The sequence below is a fragment of the Amphiura filiformis genome, chromosome 3 (assembly GCF_039555335.1).
Source record: "Amphiura filiformis chromosome 3, Afil_fr2py, whole genome shotgun sequence".
Lineage (NCBI taxonomy): Eukaryota > Metazoa > Echinodermata > Ophiuroidea > Amphilepidida > Amphiuridae > Amphiura > Amphiura filiformis.
The window spans coordinates 28,993,972-29,006,092 of record NC_092630.1 but is presented as its reverse complement, the minus strand read 5'-3'; the positions used below and the strand labels follow the sequence as shown (position 1 = coordinate 29,006,092).

Below are 12,121 nucleotides of genomic sequence, written 5' to 3'. Positions count from 1 at the left end.
TAAGCTTAAGATCAATATATCGTTCTTGAATGTCACAATTTTCACTTCAATCCAAGTATAAGTTGGGCAATTAAATCTATATCAAAAGAATTTAATTCCTCCAAACAATACAATAATCAACAATTGCAGGATTCAGGGGTGTGAGGCCACAGACCAAAAAAGAGGAAAATCACTGGAAAACAACGTAAAATGAGGGTAAAAGCGCCAAATAGGGGCTGAAAATAAAAGAAAACACATTTTGGCAACAAAAAAAGAGGAAATCAGCTGAAAAGAGGAACTCTCACACCCCTGAGGATTTCCGGTACTGTGCTATTACAGCTTAAATCCACACAACTCTTTTGGAAAACACAACCTTAATCTTCAACACAGGGAGTGTGACTTTCAAATGGAGGCGACTCCATTAAAAATCAACACACCTTGTGAGAGTGATTAAGGGGGTGTATGGATGTCAAATGGAATTTCCTACGATTGAGTTGCTAAATATAACACATACTCCAGGTTTAACCAATTTCAGACATTTTACCTAAAGGCCACTCACATCCTTGATATTAATCATGTGAAAAGCTTACAAAAAAAGAAGGAAAAAAAAGGTATTTATACATAACTAACAAATTCATTGTCCAGTTCAACTGATAGTTTGGAAATAAGATTTTTTTGTGGATACCTATTTTAATAGGTATCCACAACAAAAATCTTATTTAAAAATCATGCCCTAAAATGAAGAGGGTACAAATCATGAAATACTCCTTTAAGGGATCAGATAGCAATGTTTGCACACAGGGAATACAAGGAATGTCCTGATGATATAAAATAATTTAGATTCTTTTTTTTTTTTTAATTTGCGATATAATATAAATTTTATGGCAAATTATTCAAAATTGATATTTTTGACATTAAACAGTCCTCAAAGTTAAATTTATAAATCTAATGATATGTACTTAAGGGAAGGGGTATGAACGTTTGGACAGTATTTATTGTGGGACATTAGAGCACATCAGACATATCGAATTGAATTCTGAATCGAAGAATGTCCTTCTGATATCAAATAATTTTGATTTTTGAAATTGCAATGTAATACACATTTTATGGCAAATCATTAAAATTGATATTTTTGATATTTAACAGTACTTGAAGTAAACTTTATAAATCTGATGATTTATACTTAAAGTGTATGTAGGTGGGATGAAAAGCCGACGATGAATTGAAAATTTTGACCTTTCGTATTGAAGATATGGATTTTTTTTCCAAAACACCAACAAAAAATAGGTCTTTTTGGGAAAAAAAATCCATATCTTCAATATAAAAGGTCAAAATTGATCGTCGGCTTTTCCTCACAACTACATACACTTTAAGAATATATCATTAGATTTATAAAATTTATTTCGAGGACTGTTATATATCAAAAATTTGAAAAATATCAAATTTTAATAATTTGTCATAAAATATGTATTATATCGTGAATTTCACAAAATGAAAATTATTTGATATCAGAAAGACATGCTTCGTATTCAGAATGCAATTCGATACGTCTGAGGTGCTCTCATGTCCCACAAAAAATAATGTCGAAATGCCATAAACGCTCATTCTAGATCCCTTAAAGTGTATGCAGCTGGGAGGAAAAGCCGTCCATCATTTGAAAATTTTGACCTTTCGTATTGAAGATATACATTTTTTTCCCAAAAAGACCTAAAAAATTTAGGACTTTTGGGAAACTTTATGTATATCTTCAGTATGAAAGGTCAAAATTTTCAATTGATGGTCGGCTTTTCATTCCAGCTACATATCATTAGATTTATAAAGTTTACTTTGAGGACTGTTAAATATCAAAAATATCAAGTTTTGATGTACTTACCACATCCAGGCAATGATGCATTGACCGAAAACTGACTCTTCTTGTTGACAAAGGCTTTCTTGAGTCCCATACCCGTGATTTGGACCTTACTAGCGTCTGATTCAAATTGCGGTAACTGTGCAGTTGGTACGGCTGCCTTACTCTTGCCTTCAATTGAAGCTGTTGTGTATTCGTGCCTCTTGGCAGATGCACCCCCTTTAGCAGGACCTGAATATATAAATGATCACACATAGAGCTGTTATTGACACATGATTTCTAATTCAACACTTCATCGGGGGAAAAAATATGACAATCGACACTCTATGAGATCTAAAAAATGCTGGAAAAAGTCGCTAGATAAACTTAAAATCACGCCGATATGAGTTACGATCGCCGACTTCCGGTGTAAACATACTTCCTGGTTCATTCTCCTTCCAGGTTCGGGTCAACTTCAGGAGGTAATTTTTTACTTTTCAATGAAAACATGATCGTACGGTAAGCTTATTTAAACAAAATAGCATGGAAATTTAATTTTTTTCTCTTTTTGATATGTGTCGTAAAGTGTCGAAAAGGGACATTTTATTTTGACATGTGGGATTTAGGGTCAGGTCGACAATAATATGACACATATGACAATCAATAACACGTACCTCTTATCACACACTGTTATTTATCAAAAAACATACATCACATAAAAGGAACTATCTTGCAAGAAAAAAATCACCTATGTAATTTGCCGTAATGCCGTAATAAAACCAGATAATTGCATGCCCAGAAAAACTTTCATCAAATGTTTTTTAAACATGTTATATAACATGGTATATGTTTCAACCTATTTTGGGCTCTTAGAATAATGTTCATACCTGTGACGGTAGACTTGAATGGACTTCCAACGATATGTTGCTGTCCTGCATATCTGATGTTGATGAGATAAGATCCTGGTAGCGGAGCAGTGTATTTGACCTTGTAACCCTCGGGAACCTCTTCGACCTTCATTGTTACTTGTGCTGGACCGTCGACGGTGACTGATAGAGTTCCTGCACCAGCGCCGCATGTGTTCACTATAAACTCAGCCTGTTGACCTGAAAACGAAAAATGTGTATTGCAATGATAAGTAAAAAAAGTAATAAAATGTCTTGGGAGAGCATACTACACAGAGATTGATTGATTCTGAAATGAAAATCCAATGAGCTTTTCCGGTTGAAATCTACACTACCCCTGTGGAAGATTTTGGAAATATGTTCCATAGGGGGAGTACATTTTTCAAATGTAATTGGTCAGGGTTAATCATTTTGAAACTCATACTCCCCCTGTATTATGGCTTTAGCTTTATCTTCCACAACTGGAGTGAGTATTTCAAATGGAAGCTACCCAATTGTCTATTCTCTTTGAAACTCATACTCCCTCTGTGGAAGACTTTAGTTAAATCTTCCACGGGGGTAGTGTGGATTTGAAATAGAATAGCCCAATATACAGATCAAATATTAGCACTTGTCTATTTTTATGCAATATTTTTGTGTGTTGTAAGTTCAGAAACAAAGAAAATGCTGAATTTGATGTAAAAGAGAGAGGCAGGCATTAAGCCCACGGGCAATACCGGACTTAATTATCGGCCTCTAAGAACTATTTTGATTGGTTACAAAGTGGGATATGTCATGTATTGAGCCAATCAGAGGCACTGTAAGAAAAGCACAGGTTTAAACTGTTGGCATTCCTCACAACTTACCTCTGGAAATACATATCATACTTTGTGCTAAATCAATCAAAGATTACTAGATTGGTCATGACCCCCATTATTGCAAAATGACTAATGTTTGAATGTTCTCAACGATCTTCAGTAATTATTAATACAGCGATATATTTGTGTATATCTGCTTTTTGATTACACAGTAGCATATGTGTGAATTTTGTATTATCTGTATTAAGACAACTGCAGTGCTTTTTCCATTACATCAAAAAAAATTCACTTGCCAAATATCTTTTTCAATGATGTAATGGAAAACAAAGTACAGTGAACTAACCAACTTCTATCTACTCGTACATTACATATACTAGCTAGTACAACTACACTATTCCTATTGTGGCCACCTGCACAGGTACACCATCGCCAAGGTACCTGCACACAGAGTACTTGTACATCACCAATGCTGCTACTGCACAGATACTACACTGGTACTACACTGGTACCATGCTGGTACCACACTGGTACTCCCCTGGTACTACAGAGTACCAGTCAAGTACCTTGGCAACAGCAGCCGCAATAGGAATCTTGTAGTGTATGTCAAGTTAGTAACATAAAGTATGCAGTGAAAACAAATAGTTTCAGTGAGTCGTTTTGTTGGGCAGCTAACATACAGACAAAATACAAGAAAAAGAAGAAAAGAAGAGAAATTGAGACAGAGTGAATTCATGTTGATATTGAATGCATATGTGCAGATAATATTATTTACGAGTTATATTAAGCCACTAGTGTATAAACTACATGTTGATGACAATATATAATAAACAAGTGTAAAGAAATGGAATTATATTTAATTAGTAAAGCGAAGAAAGACATTTTGTGTTTGATGCAAACTTTAAATTAGCACAGTCTGTGTCTATCAGCTACCATGAGAATGTTTAGATTATTTTGCACACTTGGTGGAAAAAATTTATTTGGAATCATCAAATAATCGGTTGAGCACTAAATATAGACTGTGCAAATGTCAACGAGCAAAATTGCAAGACACACAAAACATCTTTTATAACCCATCCTTCACTTAATGATCAGTAAACCGATGTTACAATAATTATTATGGACATAGATATGAAGCAACAATACAGATAAAGACGATAATAGATAAAGACGATAATAATATATCACGATCAGAAGTAGCAAAGATGAGAATTACAATATGGATTACCTGCTTTGTTACTCATGTGGTTCATATTTATAAAAGACACTTTGAGTGCAAGCAGTTGTCTTTCCAGTAAGAATGCACTGCTATAATGTACGTAAGTATGCTGTATAAATAGGCACTGTCATCTTTTATCTAACTACTTGGTCCACCATCATTTCCATATTATTTGTGTCAACTAACTATGTTAAAGTCTGGAGTGAATTGTTAGTTTAAATGTGGGGCATAATATTGGTATACCCTGTATAACCTGTTGTTTCAGGGTTAGGGTTACGATTAAGATTAGGTTTAGGGTTATAGTTAAGGCCACTGTGGCATATTCCAGAATTATTCTGATGGCACCTCCAATTGCGATGCAGAGCCGTACCACTGCGCCACCGACAAGAGCTCATAGATTTTGAAAATGGCAACAGACTTGTGATAAAACTACTAACTTTTCTACATGTGTTAATGTGATGGATCCATACAGTTATCACCTATGATATTACCATTATGATATAGATTTGAATACAAATAGTAATAATTCTCATCTTTGCTTACTCTCTACACATCGATACAAGAAAGACATAAGTCATGCCCATTGGACTATTCCAGTTAAAATACATACACCCCTATGGAAGGCATGACCCTAATCACCCACACAGGGGGTGTAGATTTCAAATGGAGTCACCCATTTAGGTAACCCCATTTGAAATTCATACTCCCTGTGTGGAAGATTAAGACCATGTCTTCCATAGGGGGCGTGTGGATTTCATCTGGAATAGTCCATTTTTCTAATAAAACTATTTGATGGATTAATTCCATATGCAATTGGTTTATTGAAAGGCATGAATTAAATCTACAATAATTATAAAATGAGTGACAAATTGACAGCTACTTAAGGGACGAGTCAGATTATGAATAGACCTGCAGAAATGTGAAATTCACGCCATAATTACACTGAGATGTCATCATTTCTACGCAATTCCTAATCAAGCAAATTGTCTCAAGTTTGGTGCTGTTCCGTTTGGTTTAAAAACACAAAAATGAGTTGCAATAATTTTGTTTTACAATTTTCAAATGTAAAACATGACATGTTGCACCTATACGTAATATTTGATATCAAGTTCTGACAAAATCTTAAATAAAAGTTTCAACTTATAAAAAACCTTTGTCCAAAACAGTCAATATAGTGAATTTTTCATATTTTCCTCTTTGTCTTGAGCTTTCACAGTTCTCATGGAAACAAGACTCATCCCTTTTGTAGCACTGCCCAGTGTGTGTGTGCATAAATTGAACATAAATAAGCAAAATGAAAGCATAGATGAAAGTAATAATTCCTTGGTTATTAAGCTGAGCAAAAGCTGAGTTCTCTAGTAGCAGCCATCATGCCGGTGCAATACCAAGAGTGTACGTAACGTAGTAGAAGCAGCAATGCGTGTTACATAACGAAAAGGCCTGGATGACCTAACCTACCAGTAGTCCCCTTTTCTAAACCATCTCCGTACGCGTTTACCATGCCTGGATCGCCGACATCCGCTCCCACTCGTATTTTGAAAGGACTGCCTGGAATTGGGGCATTCTTGAAGTATACATGGATATTGTAGATGCCGTTTTCTTTCGGTAGGAACCGTACTGCAAAGTTTTCTGTGAGTTGTGGGGAGGGATAAAACAAGCAATGTTAATCATTTGTAGCTGTTATTGATAACCACACGCACTCATTCACCTACCAGTTCTTCCTTTTTCTAAACCATCGCCATACGCATTTACCATGCCAGGGTCTCCAACATCCTGTCCGACACGAATGCGGAATGGACTGCCAGGTATTGGACTGTTCTTGAAGTACACATGAATGGTGTGGATTCCGTCTACTTTGGGCATAAACCGTACTGCAAAGTTTTCTATGAGTTGTGGAGAAAGTTTGGTATAGCAAAGAACATTGATTGTTACACAGATTCAATCTGAACTTGATATCTGTTTCTGATTATATCAAATGCTATCATGCATGCTGCAAGCTTGTAATTAAGCCATTTTTTGGATCATGCTTGGAAAGGACACAGCGCACTATGGGTATCACTACTTGATCAAAAATACCAGATTGCGTAATCTGACAAGCATTCCTGATGGTTAAGCTCTAAGAAGCTATTTCATTGCAAATGGATGCAACAATAGAAACTTTCTTTAGGGATACTTGCATCATTATTTTGTTGTATTAACAAGCCATTATCAAAATAAAGTATGTTGCATAGCATATTGCTAATATTGAATTATCATGGGTCCAAAAACCTAGATTATTGGCACATGCAATAACTGCTCTAATTTACAACAATAAAAAGCTGATTTTATTATTTAGGAAGTTAAATTTTCATGCACATTTTCTAATTAATTTGGCCATTCAGAATTTTTGCACAATAGCTGTTAAGTAAGCTGGATTAGATCGGCCAGCTGTCTGCTAGCTGTTTTGGCTTATTTGTCAGGCAGATTAACTCACGACAATGTTGAATGTTGCCGCTTTACACTGAAGACCAAGCAGCATGGAGGAGGACACAGGTTTGGTTTAATTTATAGAGGAGGTATGAATAAATTAAAAAGAAAATTATCAAACTTTGCCATGCATTGGGGGGGGGGGGAAATGCACTCCAACTTTTCCAATCACAACTCGCACAATAAACTGATATGTCTGGTTTTGATTCAAGCAAAAAGGAAGGAAATACGCATAACTGCTGATAGGTTTCCAGGGTAAAACTTGGGGAAAAAGAGAAACATGTTGGGTTGGAATGAGATCAGATCACACCAATACACTTCGTATCACCCACATATCCATAACATTCATCATTTATTACACATCAAATAAATAAATGTTTCATTTATGTTTATAGTACTAATACTTTAATGCTCTGCATGCTACCCGTAAACTTCAACATAAAAAGTCCCAAGTCTCGAAACATTTTCTCAAAATATCAAGAGCAATCTTAAGAAGCACTGAACCAATAGTAGGCTTGTTTGTACTCATTTTAATGCATTTTTCATGCTGATTCCAAATATGGTTATGAATATATGCAATTTGAAACTTGTCGCCTGCAGTTGACACCCATGCGGAGAGAGTCAAACCGATTCATTTAGAATTATCCAAACATTGCATCCACACTAAATGTATGACATTTACTTTAGTTCGAAATCTAAAACCTCCCTTGATAATCATTTTCTTTTTCAATCTAGATTCACTATGCTGCTTACACATACAGACTCCTTCTTCTCTTTGGTATACCTTATACAAGGCTACTAAGGTACCCCATGGCAGATCCCTACAAGTGTACTTAAGGAGTGAACATGGGGAATCACTGTACCAGTGTCGACTCTCTGAAGAAATTGGGTACACCAAATGAAGCAATTCCCCCCCCCCCCAAATTAACCAAATTTTGTCTAAAAAATCCTGAATTTGACTTATTGTAATCAATACAGAATTTTACAACTTCTTGTGTGCCAAACTGATCTTATTTTTATTGGGACAAAATTGTGACATAAGGCCTCTGCCTAAACACTGACTGGTAATTACAATGTATATTATGACCCATACTAGACTATCTGTTGAGATCTAAACTAAATGTAACTAAAGTACCCATGATGACATCCAGGAATATTATACCCCTACATTTTTGTCCCTAAGAAATGAACCAAATTGCAGAATGTAGAAACAACATAAGTGGCACACAAAATTGTATCGTTACACTTTAATCCCTATACATTCTTGTCCCCAAGAAATGAACCAAATTGCCAAACGTAGAAACAACATAGATGGCACACAAAATTGTATCATTACACTTTAATAATAAGAGTCAATTTCTTATAAAAAAATTAACCCTTCATTAGAAAATCAATAGTTTTGTAAATGGATAAATTTGTTCTGTGCATTTTAATACCTTGCTTTTTTTTCAATTTTTATTTGAATAACAAAAGCGGTAAAATATAAAAAAATTACAATATTTCCATTGACTTTTTCTTCCAACATGCCAATCATGAACACAGCGCCAAGTCTCTTAAACTGTACATCCCACCACAGTGAGTTCATTTCAAAAGAGGCTGAAAGTGAGAAAATAACTCACTTTTTTTTAAGGCAATTGAAATTGAGCAATGTACCAACTTGTACAAAACAAATTGTGTCATCTGTGGAACCTTGATTTTTCTTGTTATTTCATGAGGACATTACTTGTTTTATAAAGTGTAATGATACCTTTTGTGTAAGTAGTTTACAAGATGTAGACTTACCATCATCAATAGGTGTAATAACGCATTCATCTTCTGTTCCTGATGGTGTGATTGCTTTTGCCTTCAGATCACCCTTTGCACCATTGAGTTGTACTGCAAATGAAGCTGGCACACCTGGTTTTAAGCCGCTGTCCTGTAAATAGGAAAAACCAAGACACAAGCCTGTTATAGATATTGCCCTGCACTATTCTACCTCACAAAGACCTACATAGGCCTATCATAATAAATCACCAAGTCTATTTTAAATGTATTCCAGCTCCCTTCTTGGTTGAGCACTTTACTGTGGATGATTTACCTTACTTGGATTTATTTAGGCCTATCATATATATATATAGAGAGAGAGAAAATTAACTGCGTCGACATTATAAATATTCTTTTACGACATTATAATTATTCTTCTACGTGTTTGCTTTCTATATATATATAGAAATTCGTGTAATAAAATATTCAATTACGACATTTTAATTATTCTTCGCTTCTTTGCTTCCTATATATATATAGATATGTATATAGCTAGATGATCGACCATCATATTATTACAGAGTGGCTGCAGGAATATGCAAATTAACCACCAGTACAAAATACCCATGTAACATGAAAGATGACGCAATCAAATGTGTGGTACATGTATGTCTTGTGTAAGGGAATTGATGTTTACATTGTCAATATATTTGTGCCTAAAATGACGAACATTTGCACTTTTCTTTCCATCATTGTGATATTGTGAAGCTGTCTTGTTAGTTCAAAATCTGTGCCTAAAATGATGAACATTTGCACTTTTCTTTCCATCATTGTGATATTGTGAAGCTGTCTTGTTAGTTCAAAATCTGTGCCTAAAATGATGAACATTTGCACTTTTCTTTCCATCATTGTGATATTGTGAAGCTGTCTTGTTAGTTCAAAATCGGTGCCTAAAATTATGAACATTTGCACTTTCTCTCAAATTGTGAAGTTCCAAATAGCTGTGGTGTTAGTTTAAAATCTTTGTGCCTAAAGTGACGAACATTTACATTTTCTTTCCATTACAGTCATTGTGAAGCACCAAATAGCTGTGATATTAGTTCAAATTCTTGTGCCTAAAATGACGAACATTTGCACTTTTCTTTTCATTACTGTCCATTGTGAAGTACCAAATAGCTGTGGTGTTAGTTCGAAATCTTTGTGTCCAAAATGATCGAACATTTGCATTTTTCTTTCCTTACTTTCGAATCGTGAAGTACCAAATAGCTAAGGTGTTAGTTCAATATCTTAGGCTAAATAAGCTGTTTGTGCTTGTAAGGGTACAACATCATAACATTTCATGTCCGCCATTTTACATTTTATGGTCCGCCATATTTGTTCTCAGGTGAAAGTGATCTTAATATATCGATTCAAGTACAAGTTTGCCAGTGCTATTCAAAATATGTAATTCACGTGCAGGTCCAAAAATTTGGTGCTGCCTTAGCTATCTCAAACTTTCATCTTACTAACGAGAGCAAAGTATTGCAGTGCGCTGATGGGTCCTGTCATATGCAAATTAGAAAGTGGATCTTGATTGGCTTATTACGACAGGTCATGGAAATATACACGAGAAGTCACCAGTCTCTTTTTACGCTATTATCAAAACTATTGGAAATTGTGACAGGATGTGAAGAATTGCAAAGAGAATGGCTATAAGCTTTAGAGTAGATTAGTGGGTTAGGTTCAGGTCAAACTATAGGGTTAGGGTTAAAGGAAAGGTTAGATTAGAATAGGCTTCATCATCTACTTCTTAGAATCAAAATCATATGGCCACTGAGCACCAGGTTGCTCAAAGAGCCTATAATCATACTTACCGTAACACAACATACACGTAACAACTATTTTGACCAAAAAAAAATCACTTTTTTTCCAAAAGATAGATGTAATTTACTGTTACACTGAACTCCCAAATTGTGGAAATTCATGTGTACAAATTGTAGTTGTATAAATTACCCAAAATCCCATGCAAATTATTTGATGATGTGTCACTCTATATAATGTCCTGTTTAGTAAAAGAACTTCAAATCTGCCATTTCTAGATTAGGCCTTATATATCATAAACTTTTCTAAGCTTCACTCATCTACCCTTAAAAGCATATTTAAGCACAACATAAATGTTCATAAATATATAGATGTTTAGTACAAACTTCAAGCCTGGATGGAATTGATAAATCTAGAATTAAGGCACGTTTCTACACTCTCCATACAATGTATAATATGACTAGATGTACAATTTGAATATACATGTATATACCATTCCCTTGGGTTGAGAAAGCACTTTTGATTGACTTAATAAGGAGTTAATATGTTGAAAACCAAACACCAGAGACAACAAAAACTTTGGCACATTCTGTATATCGTAAAAACTCGATAGTTAGCATATGTGCTTATTTTTGAGCGCTTTTGAAAACATGAAATTGTACCAAAGTCTGGCGCTTTACCAACTGAGCTAATGGGGTTGAGACACACATTTGCAGGTTTACTTGTTTGTATATAACTATGTGTATCGATGATTTGGTCAAAACCCTTTACACTTTTGTGGATGGGGCTCTTCATGTTTGTATGTTTTAAAAGCACTCGATAGTAAGCACATATGCTAACTATCAAGTTTTTACAGTAATTTGTTATTAATTTTGGTTTCCTACAATTCAATTGAATAGGTCTATATGAGTTTACTTCTTTTTAAATTCACCCTGAATGAATAAAGTGTTATAAAGTTCCAATTCAAATTTGCGACAAAGTTTAAGCTTCTCTGATAGGTATTAATATTGGATTTTACACAGTGCACAGAAATAAAGACTGCAATTATTAAATACCATAGACACCCTCTGACTTATCATCAAATTGCAGTTTGGTCTAGAGTTCTTTGGTCATGAGTGGCTGTAGTATTTAACAATTGCTCCCACAAAAGCAACATAAGTATAAAAGCGAATGAAGTGTACGCAAGTCTCATTGATTTTAGGCAAAATGTTGTACATGTACATCAAATGGACTATTCCAGTTGATATCCACCCACTCCCTATAGAAGACACAACATTAATCACCCATCAGGTAACTCCACTTGAAATTCACACTCCCATGTGTGGAAGATTAAGGTCACGTCTTCCATAGGGGGTGGATGGATAACAACTGGAATAGCCAAATGACA

The 12,121-nt window shown here is 34.9% G+C and overlaps 1 protein-coding gene across 1 annotated transcript in view; it reads right to left on the bottom strand.

Annotated features, from left to right (window-relative positions):
- LOC140148320 (filamin-A-like) overlaps positions 1 to 12,121 on the bottom strand; it is a 204,290-nt gene that overhangs the window by 4,463 nt on the left and 187,706 nt on the right. Inside the window, 4 exon segments of the mRNA XM_072170228.1 lie at positions 1,853 to 2,059; positions 2,695 to 2,913; positions 6,438 to 6,608; positions 8,974 to 9,106. Of these exon segments, the coding sequence (XP_072026329.1) occupies positions 1,853 to 2,059; positions 2,695 to 2,913; positions 6,438 to 6,608; positions 8,974 to 9,106 (730 nt within the window).